Here is a 22,364-nt window from a genome sequence, read left to right on the forward strand (position 1 = left end):
CTAAAGCACAGTGCTAGCATCAGACGTCTCTGGGTTCAAATCCTGGCTGGTATACTCACCAGCTATGTGACTTTGCTATGTGAACCTAAGCCTCAGTTTCCTCATTTGTGCCAAGGAAATTTATAAGATAGTAAGGTAGTTAGTACCTCATAGGGTTGTTGTAAAAATTAAACTAGATAATATATGTAAAGTACTTAGCACAGCACTTGGTACATAATAAGCATTGATAAATAGAGGCCACTACACTATTATTATAAGGGAATTTATTAGTTTAGCAGATCTACTTTTAAAATATTCAAAGATTTCTCAAGCATAAACTTCATTTCTACAGGTAAGCTTTTGGGAATTGAAATCTTAACATGATTAACTTATTTAGATTTCAGAAGCAAGTTCTCTTGCTAAAATTATTCATTAAGAGCACTTGGAAAATGAAGATCATGACTTAGTGGTATATATGTGTCCACATTATTCCAGTTCTCTAAATCTGTGCAATAAGAATGATGCAATTAGAAATGCTGCTAACAAGCCGGAAGTCCCTTATGTGCTTGATTAAGGAAGTGGCACACAGAACAGGGATCTCATACAACCTGGACTGAAGTCAAAGGCATGCAGTTACATTGCTGCTTTTCCTGTTTCCCACAATCCCAAATATATACCTGATCACAGTTTAGTGGAGTAAATCACATAGCTTAATTCTAGGAAGAAAACATGGTTCAAAACGGCCTCAAAACACATTGTTTAGTTACGAATATTGAAACACTTCTAAGAACTACAATTTAACATGTACTATGAGTCAATGCTTAATGTGTTATCCCTCATCCTTGCCTATGGTTTTTTTTTTTTTTTTTTTTTTTGCGGTATGCGGGCCTCTCACTGTTGTGGCCTCTCCCATTGCAGAGCACAGGCTCCGGACGCACAGGCTCAGCGGCCATGGCTCACGGGCCCAGCCACTCCACGGCATGTGGGATCTTCCCGGACCGGGGCACGAACCCGTGTCCCCTGCATCGGCAGGCGGACTCTCAACCACTGCACCACCAGGGAAGCCCCTTGCCTATGTTTTTAATAGCTGTGTAAACAACCACCACATCAAGTTTCTGCAAGCATTAAAAACAACGATAACAGCAAGCATGTCTTGAGCATTTACTGAATAGGTAAGTGACAGATCAGGATATAAATCCAGGCAATCTGATTCTCAACTGCTTGACATCGTGTATGTAAACTTCCTAGTATGGAGCCCAATACAGTGCAGGTGTTCAGAAAACAACTGCACAAGAATTTCTACACGGCCATCATTTGGGGACTATGATTTACATACAAGCAATAGCTTGTCCTAATGTATGTATAAAAATAGTTTTTTAATGAAGCTACATTTTACCCCAATATTATCCATCACATTTATATATGTAAGTATAATTTATGACCATAAGTGTCCATATTTTAAAAATGAGTGAAGAATACAAACTATTCCTTGCTGTAAAGTCTTTAGTTAAACCACAAGTAATAGTCTAAATAACTGAAGAATATGTTAGGGTAATTTTAAAAGTACCTGGTGATCCTGGGGTTAATACTGGCCACAAATCCAACCACCACCATTTCCTGGTTGAACGCATCTTTACAGACATCAATACCAACCACCATCAGGGACTTTAACTGTAAAATTAAAATTTTTCATGATTTAATGGAATGAGGTATTTTCCCAAGCAATGATGTAATATGAAGTTTTCAAAAGACTGTCCCTAGTTATTGAATTATTTAAGTTAAGCTATGTGCCAGGGAGATCAAGGTTGAGATGAGGCAGATTATTAAACCAGAAATCAGAGAAACTTAAAGATGGAGGGAATAATAAGAACCTGCTTCAAACAAAAAACAAACAAAAAAAAGATGGAGAGAACAATATAGTACATACTTTGCTTAAGAGACTCATTGTAATAAAAAATGGCCACCATTCTTTATGGGGTTGGGCAAGGGCCATCAGTGGCTCAAGAGATTCTGGTAAAGTGGCCCATCCATTTATCCCGTCTCTAGGCTGAAGGAATCTGAAGGGAAATTCCTTTCCCCATTCTTCAGCTCTCTAAGGAATCCTCACTTGTCTAAGCCCTCCAGGAGGGGCAGCTGGGGGTAACCTTGTACATCCTGGTTAAGGGAATAGGCAACATTCCCTCATTCCTCACCCTCCTCACTTCCTCCCATGGTGGCCATAGTTCAGGAAAGAGGAGAAGATTTTCTCAGTTCCCAACACAACTTGGAGGTTTGTATCACAGGCTCTGCCAGTTCTCCAAGCTCTGGGGAGGTGGGGGCGTCCCATCCAGGGTGCAAGGCTACTCTGCAAAGTATTACCCTGCTAAAAGCAGGTAAAGGCAGAGGCCATGGAGCACAGATTTTAAACCACGGCTGGGAGGCTCCAAATCAAGTGTCTCCAAGTCGATGCCAAACTAGATTCTCTTTCACAAAAGATTCTGTTATTAGCTTAACTGAAGCTCCATGAGAACAGGGGCCACGCCTCACCTTCTGGATACCCTCCCAGTGGCTGGTGTAATGGAGCCCAGAGCAGACAAACATACAACCAACCAACCCAACAAAGCAAATATTTTTAGGATCACGTGAAAAATATCTCCTCCTACTTTGATTTAATTTTTTAAATTCATTAATAGATAGATTGATGACTAAAAGAAAGAGAGTGATGGTTCCTCACAGGGATCTCCACAGCCCACAGCTCGCCTCCGAGTTTACAGGTCATTTGCAAGGCAATCTTGGTGGCGATGCTCATCATCATCCCCCGTTTATTCAACGTCTGAGCAAGCACACACTGGCTGGGGACTGGGCAGTCGGAGCTCAAATATTTTTTAATGGAATCATAATAGCTCTTCTGATTAGAAGGCAGAATACACATTACCTGAAAGCAAAAAAAAAAAAAAAAAAAAAAACAGAAGAAAAGTACACTAGTACCAGTCATGAAAACTTTGTTCAGAGGAAGCTTATGTTCAGAGGACTTATGTTCAGAGGAAGCTTTAAAAAACCCAGAATATATGGATGCAAACATCTTTTGCCCTTAAGTTCCCAAGAAGCAAATATTAACGTACCCACAGTTCTTTTTTTTTTTTTTTTTTTTTTTTTGGCCACACCACACAGCTTGCAGTATCTTAGTTCCCTGACCAGGGATCGAACATGGGCCACGGCAGTGAAAGCACCAAGTCCTAACCACTGGACCATCAGGGAACTGCCCCTACAGTTCTTCTCTTAAATGGCCTTTAAAGAGCAATGAATCTAAGCCATTTGAAATGTCTTCTCATCAGCCATTCACTCTGCAGAGCCCCCCTCCAACCCTACCACTTCCCTTGGCTCTTCCTTCCTCCTTGCTTCTCTGCCAATTTGATTCTGCCAGTCTCCTCAAATTCCCTTCCATCATAGCTCTTCCTCCAGCTGCCTCCCTTACTGCAGTGATCTTTCCCTGTAGGTCTCCAGCTATCATCCCCACTGCCTCCTCCCCAACTTCATCCACAGATAAGCAAAGTGGAGAATTAGCTTGAATTGTGGTCTTTTTCCCATTAGGCACTGGACAGGCAAAATAAAAGGAAGAAGCAACAACACATTTTTTAACTTGGACTTGAGTGTAAGGTATGAGGGGAAGGAAAATAAGGAAAAAGAAGCTTCAGGTGCTCTGGTATTTTTAAATTCCACCCTTCTCTCTCACTGCCTCTACTTCCCATCAGGTACTTCCCTCACAGAAGGCCCTCTCCTGGCCTAACTCCATCTCCTTCCTATGTTTTATTCTCTACTTTCAAAACACCCAAATTACAGAAAAGATAGGCACTGTCATGATTAACAGAAAACAAAGTGATATTTTTCACCTATAGGGCTGTTCATTATCATAATGTCAAGGGCTAAAATTATTTACACTTAATTATATATATAAAGTTGGGAAAATATTTTTAAATTATCAGAAAAATTCTCTTAGCGGGGTTTCCTGCCTTCCATCCCATGAGTCTGGGGTTAAGCAAGGTAGGTGGCAGAACAAGGAATAGCCCAGTGGGGACCAGGACCAAAAGAAGGTGGGAGTCAAGTGAGACTGGTTACACACCAGGGATAAAGAAGTAAGCAAGTATGTGGAGAATAATAAGGGCCATGTTTCTCACTCTTAGAGAGATGAGGTACAAATATGGAAAGGGGGAACACTTTCCTGTGGCACTGGGTTGCAACTGGAGGCGTGAACACGTTTTTAATATTTAAAATTTTAATAAAATATTTTAATATATACATAACTACATATAGTAATAAAACAGATGCAAGTGTGTATGTATATATATGCACACACATACATATACATATTTCTTAGCTTTGCCCATTGGAAAAGCCTAGGGGCAGTGACACCCCAGTAGCAAATAAACACACCCAGTGCCCAGATCTTGGTTTCTAAATACTGTTCTCTACCAAAAGGAATCAGGGCTCATTGGGAAAACATATGATTCTAGAGTTAGACAGTAAAACTTAGATTAACCTGGAATGTCTTATTGTGCCATACAGTAAGGAAGTGTTCCAAGAAAGATGGGAAGGTGTCAAAAAGACACAGAAGTCAGCTTGAATGGGGCTCCCACTGGCAAAACCAAGGACAATTTGGATATCGAAATAAATAACAGTAGTGATAGACTATAAGCTGGAAAATAAAATAGGAATCCATGAATCCATACTGATGTAAATGTGAACAAACAAACAAATGGGAAGAAGAGAAAGCTCTTCCTTATAATGTCAACTAATAATTATAGAAGGAAGTACAAAATTAGAAAGCCACCATTTGGCAACCATCAGAGTAGTAATGGATTCAGACAAGAATTATCAATGTATTCTAAAACTAGTAGGAAAAGTTTGATGAGGAACAGGATATTTACATAGTCTCAAAGTATCTCCCTACCAAAAAAAAAAAACCCTGATTAAATACAAAGAGAAAAAGTGTAACTTTACAATGGAGAAAATTGACAGAAACCACCTTAATCAATGGAGTCCCCCCTGGTAAGATGCAGTAAGAACACAGAAGCATTGATGTGATACTCCTGCCAAAAGTACATAACCTGAATTTAATCATAAGGAAACATTAGACAAACCCAAATTGAGGGACATTATATAAAATAACTGGTTTATGCTCTTCAAAATTGGAAGGTCATCAAAGTCAAGGGAAAACTATGGAACTGTTACAGATTGAAGGAGAGATTAAAGAGACAGGGAAACTAAGTGCAACATATTAGACCCTTTTAACAGAGAAGACATTTTGGGGACAAATAGAGAAATGTGAGTGGAGTCTGTGGATTAGCTAGTTGTACTGCTCCCTGATTTTAATGGTTGTTCTATGGTTCCATAGGAGAGTGACCTGGTTTGTACAAAATGTGTGCAAATGTATTTTTAAAAAGGTAATGGGCATCACGCCTGTAACTTACTCTCAAATGGTTCAGGAAAAAAATAGATAAGATAGATAGGAAGGGAGGGAGGGAGGGAGGGAGGGAGGTGGAAAATGATAGAAAATCATAAATATAATAAAATGTCAAAAATTGGGGAATCTGGGTGAATGCTGTATTACAGTTCTTTGTACTATTCCTGCAACTTTTCTGTTAGTTTGATTTTACTTTTTAAAGTGAAAAATAAATGCTCTTAGGATGATAATTTCCTGTATTATAACATCCTTATGGGCCATTTTTTGTGGAAACAAAGAGATAGCTAAGCTGCTTTGCATGCACTATGAATAGGAAAATTGGGAGCTGGGATGAATGAGCTATGGGGGTCAGACAGGAGATGGAACAGAAAAGCACTGCAGTACTGTGGGAGGCTGAGAGAACATTTCCAAGAAATAGGAATGATTGAGAGATTTTTTAAGAAAGAGATGTCAATTTTAACTTGTCCAGAATGTTGACATGTGATGCCTTGGCCCCAAACCCTCAGCAAAGTCAGATACATCACACACACACACAGGACACACACAAACACATACACACATACCACACGCACACACACACACACACAGTACTTTGGGAAATGAAGCAATTGCAGGTGTCCCTCAGAGTGATGCAATGCAGGAGGAAAAGGCACCCATGAAAGGGGGCAAGAATTCAGAGGAGGCAGGGACATGGGGCCATAGGTGACATGGAAACACTTAAACCTTCCAAGAATCCCCTGAAACAATGGGGAGAACACAGGGTGCCCCAACACTTATGGGATAAGATGGGAGTCAATTTATCTTAAATCTTGAGTAAAAGATGATCCTCCCAGTAAGTTGGAAAATATGTAGACATCCAAGAGGCCGATACAGGAGTAACAACAAGTATTTAGAAATTAATATTAGAAACATGAAAGGAAAACAAAATATTGATTAAAATATCAAGATTAATACTTTCTTGGGTGCTTGGGGAAATGCACAGCAATTTGCAAACATATCATGGGAGAACATGTTCAAATTCCTTCTTTCAAGGCTATTAGATATGAAGAAAAAATTAAAATTATACCTCAAAAATTATCCTGTACTTACCAACTGAACTTCAGGATCAACATATTTCTGTATAGCGTGAAGAAACGCAGCTGGATTTTCTTGTACTTTTATGCTACAGAAAAAGATTAATTTTGAAAATGCATAGTTCCCTTAGTAGCACATAATCACATAGAACTAAAAATAATATTAGTTGATTTTTATAACAGACTATAATTTGAGGACAAAATCATTAAAGTGAAACCTTTTGAGTCTAAAATTGCTTCTCCCACACATGATAGGCCAGAAACATTTCATTACCATTTTTATTAACTTAAAAAAGTTTGGTGAAAAATGAAATTTTCTCCATTGTATAGAGTCCCTACAGATTCTATTTGAACAATTCTGTTGTTCAAAATGGAGTTGAAAGTGAACTTCTGAAACCACAAGTCTCAATATCAAATGACTGAAACAGAGTTCAAGTTAAACTGGGATTAACAATTCTCTAATTCTGAATCTCCCTGGGAACTTTAAAATAAAAATCATTAAGTTAATGAGATCAAGATATTCAGCTAATCTGTATGATTCATACTAAAACATTTTTGTTTTCCTTAATGGCACACTGTGTGGAGCCTGGAATATTTAGCCATAATCAATCAATCAGTGGACAAGTATCAATACTTATCAATTATAAGTTCTGTGGTTACATTATATTGGGGCCATATGTTACAGAAAAAAATTGCCACGCAGAAGAATTTTTAGATCTGTTTTCTTGACATAGGTTCAGCCTCTCATATGTCTATATAATTGGACTTTCCCAATACCCAGTGGCCTTTTGAAAGTAGACCAGCAGGTGGCAGGACCACTGTCTGCCGCTTGCTGGTTCTAACAGGAGTGGCCAGCAACGTTGTTTCAGATGGAAGAAAACTACACATAAAAATCTAGTAAGTAAATGGATACTTCATAGGGAAAAAAAAGGATGGACTAAAATATGAGCTTTCAAATAAAACAGGCCAAGAACCGAACACAAGCATGGGCTTGTTGGAATTTGGGTGAGAAAAAGCCTGTGATGCCAGCCCAGGTTCTGGGACTGTGGCTTCTTTCATGAATCTTTTCCTGCCTTATTACTTCATGGGTTAAGAGAAGTTAGAGCAGGTGAAACTCAAACCAGGCGATTTGTTAACAGATTTGATAAGAGAAGAATTCTATACTACAGTGTAAAATGAGACTTTAGGAACAGCTATGGTTTTCAACAATGCTTATGCTGCTGATGTAATTAATTAGTAACCAGTGTTTAAAGAATAACTTCCCACCCTGACAATTTAGGACATTTGCACCTCCACTACAACAAAGAAAAAGAAGTATCTGTTGCTCTTTTTTATGCATAACGAGCTCAGTGAAGTAAGGTATGGCCAACTTTATGGCTTTTCTAAAGCAAAACAATATTCGACTTTGAGCGTGGCTGTATATGAATGGATCCCTTATTAAATTGAAAGCATCATATTTATCTCATCCCATGCAAACAGCATAGCATTTAGTATGGAGGGCAGATACTCAAATGTTCAAAGGCTAAATGAATGACCTGGTTCTATCAGAAACTATCTAGATGACTAATCTTATGCTACAAGAACAGAATAAGAAAAGCTTATTTCAGATCTATTCTTACATTAAAATTTAAAACATAAAATCTATCAAATAAGTCAGGAAATGCAACATTTATTTGTTAATATCCTGTTTGCTGTTCAGTTTTATAAATAAGTGATATGGAAGAATTAAGAAAAGAAACTGAGGAGGCAATATATGGATTTATTAAGGATTTATACCCCAACTAGTACTGGAAAGATGTTGAGATAATGAGAGTACTGCCTAGGAAGAACTATGAAAATAAAGTTTTATGAAGACCAACATAAAATACATTTCAACTGGATAAAAATTTAATCATTGCCAAATCTATCTACTTATAACTGCTTGGCACTCTACGTTAGGAAACTTTACTGACATTAAAAAAAAAAAACTTTTGTAGCTATATCAGCCATTATCTCCTATCTTTTAACCAAACCAAATTAATATCTGAAAAAAGTTAGGATGATTTTCTGCATTTTCTCACAGTTTGGGGTGGTCCACATTAAATCCCATGGGTCTTCCAACTCTTCTCAAGCAGTTCAAAAAGCTCTCCATCACACTTTCAGCTCTGTTGCTACATATAACCAACCATTTATTCAAAGACTGCGCACTTAAAATCTTGCAAGTTCGCATATCCTTGGACCAGTCAGCCGCGGACACAGGTTGACACTGAGAAAAATAATGATTGTGAAAGGGTTGAACAAATTTACTCAGAGAACAATTAAATAAAAAAGACAGTGTGGAAATAGTTCATATTTGTCATAACAGAACTATTTAGTACAGTTTGCTATTCTCAGACTTAAAACACAGATACAAGCGCTGCACATGTGAACACAACACATGTGCTTCCTGGGAGTGGAGGTCTCAGCATCATCCCAGGTTAGCCGTTCCTTGCCTGCAGATCCTTGGCAAGTCCCTTTACTTCAGGGGGCTCTGCTGTGGGCAAAGAAAGGTGTCTGGTTCAAATCTCTAGGTTCCCTTCCAGCTCTAAAAGTCTACGAGCTTTACTATGAATGGCTCAGGCTACTGGCTGTCCAGTTTGGTCTCTTTGCTTTAGGTACCTAGATATCTCAAATAGAAAATGCTGATGACTGACACAATGCAGGTCATCATAATGAAACTAACAAACCCTACAATTAAAGACTATACATTATGCCAAGAGTAGATACGTCTAGGAGCAAAGATGAGGCCAGGACACAAGCTCCTTTCTCATTCTTTGGAAGGTTCCCCAGGTGACCAGGAAAAACAAGCTCCCTGCCTTGAAGAGGGGAGACTTTAGACTGGTCCCTAGCCTTCTGTTTATATCCATGGACTGGAATCAAACGGAAATGTTCTTGGTGTGGTAAACCAGGAAGAGTCACTGTTAGAATTTAAAAAAACACTGCAATCTAATCTCTTGCTACTTAAAGTGTTGCCCTGTAGCAGCATGGCTATCTCCTGAGAGCTCGTTAGAAATGCAGAGTCCTGAGCCCCATCCCAGACCCACTGAATCAGAATCTGCATGTTAACAAGTTCCCCAGTGATTCATCTGCACATTACCATTTAAGAAGCATTGCAATCCCCTTGTTTTACAGGTTCCAAAGACGTGGCTGAAAAGGGTTATGGAGCCAGCTGGTGGCACTGAAGGTTTAGAATACTGCTCTTGTCTTTGCAACCAGGGCCCTTTCCAGCAAGCACTCTGACTTCCAGGTCCCAGCCAATCTCACGGTGGCCAGGCAGGGGCTCAGCTTCAGGAAGCAACTTTAGCCTGAGAATGAAGGGGAAGGGCTAGGCCTCCATAAAGGCTTCTGTCTGGAGCTAGGATTCGTTCCTTCCCTTTACAACCAGTGTGATGAGAGCCACAGCTCTCTCACCTACACTCCTACCTGTATGGGCTGGCAGGGGCCCAGGACAAATGGCCACGACCCACCCTGAAGCCTGTGAACCTTTAGTGTACTCAGTTCCTCGAACCCAATTTCCAGAAAGCAGGATCAGCTGAGAAGTCGAGGACACAGCCACCTCTAGCCCACCCACCATCGCCTCTAGGGGGCGGGTTCTCCACTTCAGTGCCCCTTCTCCTATGGAGACCTGTTTCCAGGCCAAAAAATGCAAACAAAGCTCTGACAAATGTGACTTTACCTAGAGATGATGAGACAGACCATTTTAACTATTTCCCATCTCACTTCACGTTGTGGAACTGAAACTGAGCTTCTCTTTACTGACTCCTGAACAAGATCTTAATGGGGGTCTACATTTTAGGACTTGACAAAGTTTTGTTTTGTTCTGCTTTTAAAGTAGTTTTTCTTCAGTTTCTCCAATAAGGGTTTCGGTTGTTTGGATAGATTACCAAAAAGAAATGATGAGAAAAATCTCCATTCTGCCAACAAAAAAACATTTGTTTGCTCAGTCATTAGTTTTGACATGTTGGCTTACTTATTATATCAAATAAAGGCAAGAAGAGTGCCTTTAAAAATGAAATGTAATTGTCTTTAAAAATGGGCAAAACAGAGGGGAAAAGTAGAAAGAGAATGCGCAATTTTTGCATAAAATAGGTTCATTTTTAAATGGAAGCCCCAAAGAAGCAATGATTTGTCTCTCCAGATTTCAGAATGCCTCTCTGCCTAAATGCCATGGCTGGGATGGGCTCTGTGCAAATTTCTTCATGTTTATGCCAACTGAGCAGCATTTTACTTTGGGGAAGAAAAAAAGAACTCAGGTACCAGGAAACATAGTCTATTGGAATTAATCTTCAGCAGTTAAAAGAATTTTCTCAGGTACCATAGATTTTTTTTAAGTGATGTAAGAGTACTACAACACACAATAATAGGTTGGCATGTTTTGATTGCAATGGCTTGAAATACCATTTTCTAATGCATCTTTAAATGTGACACCACATCACAGTGACTGACCTAAATTATGTCCGCTGGGTGCCGCTAAGCCTTTCAAAAGTACACTTGGATTAAAAAGGAAAACATAGGGACCTGGAGGTTTAGAACAAAGGAAGGGCAGGGACATGGCCATGGAGAAACCAAATGCATATTCTATTATAAGCCCACTAGTCATTCTGGCATATGATCAAACTGACACACATTCAAGAAAATACTTTTAAATGAAAATAAAATCACTGCACTTACTGTGTGGTCTTGTATTATTATTTTTTCTGAAGGCACAACCCGGCCAGTCAGAGACATCTGGCATCCAAAATGCAGGCCCCAGGTCTCCAGCTCAAAACGGGCATCCTTGTTTCTGTTGATAGAGTTGAGCTTTAAATCATTAAAGGGCTTACTTTCTAAAGAATTTTAATCATTAGAGATAAAATTACAACTTAATTATTCTGATTTTTTTAGGGTTCCTGACTTCTATTTCTACTCACCATTTTTTTCCCTGCTCAAGAGAATTATAGGAAGACTGCACCCATGGGGGACACACAGGGATGGAAAGGCTCCCAGTGTGGCTCACTGGTTAGCAAAATGGGACTTTGAGCCAGACACACCAGACTTCAACTCCGAGTGCTGACATTTAATAACATGTGACCTTGAGCAAACTCTGAAATATTTTAAAGCCATGGTTTCCTTATTGGCAAAAGGTAGGACTAATTAACTACTTCATAGGGCTGATGTAAAAATTAAACATGACAATACATGGACAGTACTACCACACTGCCTGGCACATGTTAAGTGCTCAATAAAGGTGAGATATTATTGCTGATAACAAACTTATCACTAAAGAGATATTGTGAAGCGTCTGGATGTGGAGATGTCCCTGTACCTCTGGATATCATCTGCGAGCCTGGCCAGGCGCTGCTGCCTTCCCAAAGGACTGAGATGCGTTTCTTCAGCCACAGCCTTCATCAGCTGGAAATCAGATGTTGCCTGGCCAGGCAGCCCTATTCAACGTGAATGAAAACAAAGTGAAAAATGAACAGTCCTTGATGTAACCCCAGCCCATCTCAGGCACAGGGTAATAAAAGTTTTCACTTAAACTGAATCAGATTCACTGTCTGGATAGCACCATCTGACAGCAATGAAAGCCACATGTCATTTAAAATTTTCTAGTAGCCACATTAAAAAAAGCCAAAAAGAAACAGATGCAATTATTCAAATAGTATGTACTATTTAACTCAATATATCCAAAATATTATCATTTCAACATGCAGCCAATATGAAAAATTTGTTAATGAGGTAGTTTCCCTTTTCTTTTCATACTACGTCTTAGGCATCCAGTCTGTATTTGACAGTTACAGCACTTCCCCATCCAGCCCCTCAGTCGCACTAGTCATGTGTCAAGTGCTCAGTGACCACGTGTGGCTAGAGGTCACCATGGGGACTGTGCAGACCTGGGATGTCATAGTACCACTAAGAATGGGCATCCCTCCCTGCAAGGATGATGTCCTTGTTAACTTTTCTAATCACAAAAGAAATACATACACATGATAACTGATTTGAGCAATACAAAGTGTAAAAAGTAGAAAGTCCACCCTTAGTCTCACCCTGGTAATCAGACGAACATGATTAAAAGTACCCGAGACAGTTATTCAGATTCTACTATAGAGCGAAGATTACCTTCTGGAAGCTTATGCAGAAAGAAAATAAGGAGCATTTTAGCACCACTCAAAGAACATACCTGAAGAAAATTAAATCATATGGCTTCTTAGCCTAGTGAAGTTCAAAAAATGGGGAAGAACAGGTTGGCTTTAGGAAAATATATGGGGACCATTTTAACATCAAATTAACAAATAGAATACACGAGATAAAGGAAATAGATAGTTTTCACTGTGCTGAGCAATTTCCAAAGAGCACTCTACCCTTCCACTTCCTCTATGATGAAATAAATAACTTAAGGGTCATCCTCCATGGGTTAAATTAGTGCTCTGGCACTCAGCTAACTTAAGGAGGTTCTACCCACCGCAACGTATCAGGAATCTGTGACTGAGAGCCTGACAGAGTATAAAACATAAACATCACCTGTTAGAAAGCAGAGCTCGGGGATCAGGTGGGCCATCCGAACCTCAGCGTCATCATTTCTCTTGCTTTTCAACAGACTAACAAGCACTGGCTGGTTTAGGTCAGATAAGGTAATATCATATTGCTGTAGGATGCAAGATTAATGAGGGAAAAGTTAATATGGAAACACCGTAAAACGAGCATCCTTGCTTATGAGCAACAAGGTAATCCCCAAATGAATAGATAAGCAAATCCTTTCAATGGAGGAAAAAAAGTTCCTACTAATCCCTATGGTTACGTACTCATTTCTACTTCCTTCCTAGGACCTCTCTCTTATATCTCAGGGTCAGTTTCATGATTTTATTATCTTTTATAATGCAATACTGTTTTTTTTTCATTCATTTCCTTGCTCTCTTCTGAGTTTCATCCAGAGACAGAATAGCCTTCAGCTGGCTCCATCCATAATGCCATGACCCCACTGCAGCATTTCCACCATTGGAGACTGAGGCAGACTGCCCCATGCATAACTTACTGGCTCTAAGTACCTGAGTTCATTTTGAAAATACCTATACACAAGTTGGAGGCAAGGGTTATATTGAGTCAATCTCAGATTTCCCAAAAGGGCACAACTGTCCTTCATTCCTAGGATAGTATGATGTTATAGGGAAACAGCTTTGAACTCCGACAAATGTATATCTGATCCCCAGCTCTTCTATCAATACGTAGGTGGACTGTGACACTGGGGAAGTTACTTACCTTTCCTCATCTATGACATGAGGAGAACGGTAGCTCAGAGGTGCCCCATGTAAACCACTAGCATGGTGTCTGGTTTATAATGAATCCTCAGCAATCCTTAGTTCCTACCCCACCCCCTTTCCCTTTGTAAACTTGAATTACAACATTCTCACCTTGCCACGAGTTCATTTACCTTCCAACAGCAAAGTTTTCCAATGAACACTCATTCCCAGTATAATTTACTCAATACTGATGACAGAACAACTGGAATTGTAATTTACCAACTGCCTGGGGACTATATGACACTGACATCAATAATTATAATTAGGGAAGCTAGCAGTGAGTGCTTCTCTATTCAATAAGGACTTTAAGTCATTAAAAACAATTCAGGAAATGTGATCATTGCAACAATGCTATGGCTGAAAAGCTTGGAGAAGCCTTCGCAGACAGTTTTTATACGTGACTTCATTAATTCACATCTCATGCTTGCTACATTCCAGGAACAGCAGGGGATACAAAGATAAAAGAGGCACAGTTCCTATGTTTACACATAACTACATTATCTACAAAGCAAGGTAGACCAATAGCACACATAATATATGCTAAGCACTTATATTTTTCCTCATTTAGTCTTTTTTTAATGGATGTGTACTATGTTTTTTTTTAATTGAAGTGTAGTTGATTTACAATGTTGTGTTAGTTTCTGGTATACAGCAAAGTGATAGTTATACACACACACACACACACACACACACGTATGTATTCTCTGCAGATTCTTTTCCATTATAGGTTGCTACAAGATATTGAGTATAGTTCCCTGTGCTGTACAATAGGTCCTTGTTGTTTATCTATTTTATATATAGTAGTGTGTATATGTTAATCCCAAACTCCTCGTTTATCCCCCACCCTTTCCCCTTTGGTGACTGTAAGTTTGTTTTCTATGTTTGTGAGTCTATTTCTGTTTGGTAAATTAATTCATTTCCTCCTTTAATCTTAACCACGATGAGTCAAATACTATCGTCATCCCCTTCACTGATGAGGAAACAGCATCAGAAATTAAATAACTTTCCCAAGGTCCCATAACTGTACATTAGCACAGCCAGGATTCATCCTTTAAGACTTGGGAACCTCTGCTTGTTACACCACTCAGGACTGGGTCCCTCGCAAGGAGTAGGGAACAGGGTGGTAGTGAAAACAATTTATGGCTGGTAAATCAGGGAAGGCTTCATGAAGGAGGTAGAATCCAAGAGAGAACCTTGAAGAAAACGTGGGAGTATTACAAGTTCCAGGAACAGCTCAAGCAAAACTGGGATATGTTCCAGGAAGAGGATATTCCATTTACCTGGAGCATGGCCAGGAATTCTACCCACTAAGCTGTGTCATCAGCTGAACTTTACTCTCTCCCGTGCCCCAATTTTCTTAGCATTTGAAAATATTTTTTCATGATAAGATAAAATAGAGAAATATAAAGGTTAATATCAAGATGTCTTCCACTTTGAAAGTTGACTGCATAATAATTTAGCATTCCTTTCCTAGGACAGAGAGGAGGACATTCTAGAAATTGGCACCATTTTCTTTCTTTTTCTCCCTAATTACAATATATATGCAGTGAACCACAACTCATTACACAGGAAAGTGAGTGGGATTTTATCATGATTCCCTTTTCAAAATATCACGGGTCCTAAAATACATCAAAGAAAAATGAATTTAACTGTGCAGAAAAAAAAAACCAAATGTTTAACAAACTTTGTGTCTGATAAACGAACACTTATGGAGCACATTTTCTGCACAAGACGCTTTGCCAAATGTCAAATGCCATCCGTGTTCTATAAGGAAGACGTGTTCTAGAAGTAATGTGGAATGTTCTACAAGTGCTCAGGGAAGAGAACAGCTAGCTCTTCTGTGAGTGTGACAGGGAGTAAAGTCAGAGAGGACTTCACTAATGAGATGACATTTGACCTTGAAGAGGAAAGGTGAGGCTTTATGCCAATGTCTCCTGAACATGAGCGAAGGCTGAGTGACAGCAAGTAGACTGGGGTGATGGCAGCATGGGGTGCATGGTGGGAGTGCTGTGGGAGATGAGGTCAAACTGTGTGATGCTACAGTTGAAGAAGGGAAGGCTATTACCCAGTGCTCATCACCCGCAGGAACCGGACTAAAAGCCCTGCGTGGACTATTCAGCGCTTACACAGCACCATGAAGGCAGGCAGATGACTCCCTTTAGAGACAACACTCCACATTTCATGATTCGCTGAAGGTTACACAGCCAGTATCAGGACACCTTACTCCAGAGCTTACGCTCTTCACCACATTTCCGGGCAGCATTTCAGAAAGCTCTCTCTGGAGGCCATGAGGGTGATGGATCCCAGTGAAGAGAGGGCTGGGGCAAGGAGATCATAAAAGGGGACAGAAATCCCCCAGAGGGAAATCCGTGAGGGGTTCTGCACTAATGCAGTGGTAACAGGGCTGAGGAAGGGATGGGGTCCAGGGAGAATTCAAGGATAACGGAGGCAGAACTCATCTTGGTGACAACTGAACGAGGAGGTGATGGTAAAGATGAGGAAGGACGCAAAATGTCTTCCTGAGAGGCAGAATTTCCAAGGAGAGAGGGAAGTGGGAAAGACAATGAATTCAGTTTGAATGATGTTAGTGTGAGATGCCTGCAGGATATTCATGCAAATACAGTCTGAAACGAAGATGAGGATATAATTTAGGAATGAGGGCAAGGTAAAAACACCATATTTGAGCAATCTCAAAATATGAAGCAAAGATCCTCTGCATGGGGACCATGGTGAATAATAGCATTTAATGTCTGGGGGAAATGAAGAAGGAAGATGTCAAAAGAGGCTGAGAAAGAACCACCTGAAACCTAGCAGAGAACCACCAGGGAGGGATGTGCGGAGGCGCCAAGGAAGAGGAATTCAGCTTAGTGGGAGTGGTTACTAGTGTCCAAAGCCACCAAAAGCCCCTCCGAATAAGAACAGTAGCTGAATTTGACCTTGGAGAGCGATTTCCAGGGCGGCAGAACTGGGTACCAGACTGCTGAGGCTTCAGGAAGGAAGAACTGAAGAGGTGCTTAGAGCTAGTTTAGACAACCTTCTAAAGAAATGAGCTAAGGAGGAAAAAGAGATCGCTTTTCCTGAAGGTATAGAAAGGTCAAGCCAGGGTTTTTACTTTCTGTTTGTTTTTGTTTTAAAAAACAGTGAGATGTTGGGAGACTGAAATCCGACTGCACATTAAAGAGAAGGCACCTCTGAAAGGAACTGAAGTTGGATGGTGGGGATGAGGAAATTGTCATCACTGTGACTCAAGCTCCCAGAGTCAGCAGGAGATTCCATCAATAAATGTTTGAGGGCTTCCCTGGTGGTGCAGTGGTTGAGAGTCCGCCTGCCGATGCAGGGGACACGGGTTTGTGCCCCGGTCCAGGAAGATCCCACATGCCGTGGAGTGGCTGGGCCCGTGAGCCATGGCCGCTGAGCCTGCACGTCTGGAGCCTGTGCTCCGCTACGGGAGAGGCCGCAGCAGTGAGAGGCCCACATACGGCAAAAAAATAAATAAATAAAAAATAAATGTTTGAGTACCTACTAAATGCTACCCTGGGCATCCAGAAATCAAGAGCTCAGCGTTGAGGAGGGAAGTCAGACCATTCATGTCCTTTCTGTGATAGTCGGCTGCAGCTAAGTGCAGGGAGGGGACCCGGGGGAGAGCATCCTAGGGTTCCCTTAAGAGTTGACTGCTAAGCTGAGTACTGAAGGGTGTTCAGTGATTGGCTGGCTATGAGTGGGCATCAAGGAAGAGGAAGCAACACGTGTAAAAATGCATAGGGGGGTAACTGACTTGAGGAACCGTGAATGGTGGGCACAGCAGAACCCAAGAAGGAAACAGGGGATGGTAAGTGAGACTCAAGAGGCAGGGAGTGGCCAGACCATAAAGGACCTGGGGAATTCTGCCCAGGAGCTTAGCTCTGACTTCTAAAGCACCAGAGAGCCATGGGAATATTTTAAGCGGGGAAGTGACATTATCAGATATGCTTTAAAGGAAGTAACTCAGACTACAGGAAGGACCACAGGAGACGGGATGAGGGTCTGTGCCAATCCAGGAACGGTGAAGATGGAGGGGAAGGGACAGGTCAGAAAATTATGTCAGAGGCAGACTCAGCCCCACAGACTGGGGGACTTGTTGGATTGGAAAGGAACAGGGACCCTCCTCTGAGCTAAGCAGAGGGGAGATGAGGAGGAAGGAAGAGAAGTCCCACCTGCTTGTAGTAATCCACATAGGTGACCTCAGTGCCATCCTGCTTCTGGAAGGTGTGCGTGGGCTTCACTGACCAGTCAATGTCATCGATGCGATAGGTTTTGTTATTGTATCTGGTAAAGGCAAGAAATCTTTAAGTTCTTTTCCCAAATCCTACAAGGTAAGTGGCTCTTTCACTATATTTTTAATTCAAAGTATTATTCTCAAGAATTTCAGAAATTATGAAAGATAATAACTCAAGAATAGCCACTTAAAAAAAAAGATCAGCTCTTATCTGAGAAGAGCATTAATTAACTCTTCCATTCACAGGAGGACCTCTACCGGTGGGAGAGTCATTAGATCACCACGTGCTTTTCTCACTGAGATACCCTGCCACTTCAGGTAAATCATTCTTAAATGTTCAAAGGCTGAAGCATGGCTCAAAACTTTCCCATCAGCTTCTGGTGCCACTAAGATTTTTTGAATTCCCAACTAGTGCTTCTGATAAAAAGCACCCCAAGCAGGCTGATGGACCACCCAACTCTGGAAGCCTGCTTCATCTCCCATCTAGGGCTGGCCCTGGGCAAAACTGCAAAGCACGTCGGCTAAGATCTTTCTAAGCTCTTTCTCCCCTTCATCAGGTACCGTGTGGCCTGCAACATTCTCTCATGCCACTGCAGCCTTGGGACAGAAACCTCCTTGTCAGGTTTCTTCTGGGCTCTGGGTACCTTGCAAGGTGACTCTGAAATAGTGTGATAACTTAATCCATGAAGATCATGACAGGAGGATAAGGGGGCGGCGTGGAATTCAATCTGCACCACCGCTCTACTCTGTAACCCAGAAAAACAACTTCAAGTGGAAATTCCAAGCCAGACTAGGAGAAGACTAGTGGGTCCTCTAAAAGAAGTGTCCCTGGACTAGCAGCTGCATAGGCGGGGCTTTTTGGTCCTCACGAAGTCACATAACTGCCCATGTCCCATTCAGTTTAAATGTGCATTGATGACAAATGTATACACAGACAAACCTAGAGACTTGAAAGGTCTCAGCCTTAACGGCCTCATAATCTTATAGCAGAGATGAGACACGGACCTGATGTTCTGTTGTTACTGAATCAAACTTGGGTCTGCTCGCCCATGCGCAGTAAAGCGAGTCTACTGACACATCGGGTTGTGGTGAAGGAAATGTGCATCAGATACTGTTATTTGGGTACTTCAGAGAGGAGCTAAAAAAGAGGATATGGGGCAGAGGTCTGCCTGGGAAGGCCCCATAGGGTCCTGCTTGTTTACACTATGATGTAATAAAATGAAATTAAATGGCTCTAAAGAGGTGGCTTACAAACACTGGACTTTGGGAATTGCCTGGCGGTCCAGTGGTTAGGACTCCGAGCCTCCATTGCCGAGGGCGCGGGTTCAAATCCCCGGTCAGGGAACTAAGATCCTACAAGCCGCGTGGTGTGGCCAAAAAAAAAGTAAGAAAGAAAGAAAAGCACTGGGTTTTGGGAGCAGCACAGGGGCGAAACTGAATAATTCCAACTGAATGGACAGGTGGAAGGTGGAAGCTTCAGAAAAGCAGTAATGTTTGAGCTGGACTTTGTGGGAGCAGAAATCTAAAAGGCAGAAATAGGGGTGGGGGAACCAGGCAGAAAGGCTGGAGCAGCAAAATGCAGACCACTGGAGGCTAGGGGAGAGGGTACAGCAGGAGGTAAGGAAGGACCAGTTTAGACTGTGGACCACCAAGCATGCCCCTAGAGGAAGCCTGCACTCTAGACAACTGAGAATGGTCAGGTCTGTAACAGGTGAGTAGACTGATCAGATCTGGGCTCAGGCCAGTGCCCTGTTCCCACATGGCATACATAATGCATTCTCTAGAGAAAAGTCTATTTAAATGCAGGCTTTTACCTTGTAAGGACAATAAGCCCAATCAGCTGTTTCTCACACGTCTGGGTAAAGCAGGACATGCCAGTTGTGTGGCAGAGATTCGTCATGAATTCTAGAACAGTCTCATTCCTGAGTATTTTATAACTCACGTCAGCACCAAACAGGAGACTGCTTTCAAAATATGACACAGAAATGGAAAACCCAGGCCAAAGGGACAACCTTCAAAATAAATAAATAAATAAATAAATAAATATTTAATAAATAAAAAATTTTTTTAATTGTTTTAAATGTTATATCAGGAAAACAATAAACATTTTTTTAAAGAAGATGTTGGGGGTAGGAGTTTATTAATTTATTTCTTTATTTTGGCTGTGTTGAGTCTTCGTTTCTGTGCGAGGGCTTTCTCTAGTTGTGGCAAGCAGGGGCCTCTCTTCATCATGGTGCACGGGCCTCTCACTATCGTGGCCTCTCTCGTTGTGGAGCGCAGGCTCAGTAGTTGTGGCTCACGGGCCCAGCCGCTCCGCGGCATGCAGGATCCTCCCAGACCAGGGCTAGAACCTGTGTCCCCTGCATTGGCAGGCAGATTCTCAACCACTGTGCCACCAGGGAAGCCCCAACAATAAACATTTTTAAATGGCGACTTTACATTCCAATTCTCTAGATTTTATGAAACAATTTTTCTTTAATCTGATTTCTTTCAGTGGCTGACTTAACACTTTAGTTATTTCCAGCTGGAGTGTCTTTAAACATATATTTATGATAAAATACATTCCTGTAGAGCTGCATTTTTTGACCTTTATGCTACTGACATTTGGACTGGATAATTCTTTGTCAGGGTCTGCCGTGTGCATTGCAGGATGTTTAGCAATACCCCAGGCCTCCACCCACTAGATGCCAGTATCAGCCCCCAAACTGTGACCACCAAAAATATATCCAGACATTGCCAAATGTCCCCTGGGGAGCAAAGTCACCTCTGGCTGAGAGTATAGCTGTAGGATTAAAATGTTTATGGGGGGATCCATCCCAGCATGAAAACATCTAGGTTCAGAAAAGCACACTGACTCAATGGTGAAGACAATGACTACACTTAATAATGAGATTAAGGGGCTTCCCTGGCGGCACAGTGGTTGAGAGTCCGCCTGCCGATGCAGGGGACACAGGTTCGTGCCCTGGTCTGGGAAGATCCCACATGCCGGGGAGCGGCTGGGCCCGTGAGCCATGGCCACTGAGCCTGCGTGTCTGGAGCCTGTGCTCCGCAACAGGAGAGGCCACAACAGTGAGAGGTCCGTGTACCGCAAAAAAAAATAATAATAATAATGAGACTAAGAAATAATCTAAGTGATATCACGTACAGACATACAAGGGAAACTGTAGCAGTGGCTACATCCCCTTTCCACATTTATGAATATCATAGTCTGAAGTCTTGAATAAGAAAACGTTATGGAAATGACATGAAAGAATAGACAAATATTTTTAAAAAATCATTTCAGTTTCTATTTTGTGGACTTCATTTGCTGTGATACTCATGCCAGCTTTCACGACAAGCATATGCACTAGGACCAGCTCCAGCTCAGCACAACAATGGCCCGCGAGGATTTCTAATCCAGGTGGAGAAATAAGTGACGGGGTGAATGAATGGGATGCTTTAGACAGACCACTCTGACACACTGAATTAACATAGAGAAACCCTGCCCTTTTCCTCTACCTGGCAGAAGCCAAACACACTACCTCCACTTTCTATCTTTTCTGTACAGATCTCCCTCCACTTATGATGGGTTTTCATCTTGATAAACCCACCATAAGTTGAAAATATCCTCAGTCAAAAATGCATTTAATACACCTCACCTACTGAACATCATAGCCTAGCCAACCTTAAACGTGCTCAGAACACTTACTTTAGCTGACAGTTGGGCAAAATTATCAAACACAAAGCCTATTTTATAAGAAAGTGTTGAATATCTCATGTCATTTATTGGATACTGTACTGAAAGTGAAAAGGAGAATGATTGTGCGGCTCCAGCATTGTTGTAAGTGTGTCGGTCGTTTACCCTCGTGATCGGGTGGCTGCCTGGGAGCTGTGGCTGCCACCGCCCAGCCTCACCAGCGAGTATCATCTCCACATCCGCTAGCCCGGGAAAAGGTCAAAGTTCACAATTTGAGGTATGGTTTCTACTGAATGTGCATGGCTTGCACATCATCATAAAGTTGAAATATTGTAAATCGAAATATTGTAAGGCAGGGACCGTCCGAACTTCTCCATTTGTTTCGTGTCTGTCTTTGGGTTACTGGCTGCCTCTGTCTTTGGCACAGCTACTTATTTTGGAGAGCTGAGTAACAACCAGTTCAAGACACAGCCGATCACATTCCCTGCAGCATCTACCTCCCAGCTTAGGGTAAAAATTCTGCAAGTGTTCCTAACAGTTCACTAGGGCAGCTTAGCCGCTGTGTGTCTGACATCTGCTTACCCAATAATTTCCAATCAACCACCCTGGCTGTGTTAACATTCTATCAGCAAGAAAACAGAGCCCC

At 41.4% G+C, this 22,364-nt stretch overlaps 1 protein-coding gene across 1 annotated transcript in view; it reads right to left on the reverse strand.

The window, feature by feature from the left end:
* PIWIL4 (piwi like RNA-mediated gene silencing 4) overlaps window positions 1-22,364 on the reverse strand; it is a 40,780-nt gene that overhangs the window by 4,875 nt on the left and 13,541 nt on the right. The window contains exons 7-15 of the mRNA XM_060104411.1: window positions 19,857-20,054; window positions 17,981-18,092; window positions 13,012-13,135; window positions 11,816-11,933; window positions 11,182-11,293; window positions 8,553-8,737; window positions 6,509-6,581; window positions 2,693-2,893; window positions 1,547-1,650 (exon numbers count right to left, since the gene is read on the reverse strand). Of these exons, the coding sequence (XP_059960394.1) occupies window positions 1,547-1,650; window positions 2,693-2,893; window positions 6,509-6,581; window positions 8,553-8,737; window positions 11,182-11,293; window positions 11,816-11,933; window positions 13,012-13,135; window positions 17,981-18,092; window positions 19,857-20,054 (1,227 nt within the window). The remainder of the gene's footprint in view (window positions 1-1,546; window positions 1,651-2,692; window positions 2,894-6,508; window positions 6,582-8,552; window positions 8,738-11,181; window positions 11,294-11,815; window positions 11,934-13,011; window positions 13,136-17,980; window positions 18,093-19,856; window positions 20,055-22,364) is intronic.

Source organism: Mesoplodon densirostris, chromosome 7 (assembly GCF_025265405.1).
Source record: "Mesoplodon densirostris isolate mMesDen1 chromosome 7, mMesDen1 primary haplotype, whole genome shotgun sequence".
NCBI classification, from domain to species: domain Eukaryota; kingdom Metazoa; phylum Chordata; class Mammalia; order Artiodactyla; family Ziphiidae; genus Mesoplodon; species Mesoplodon densirostris.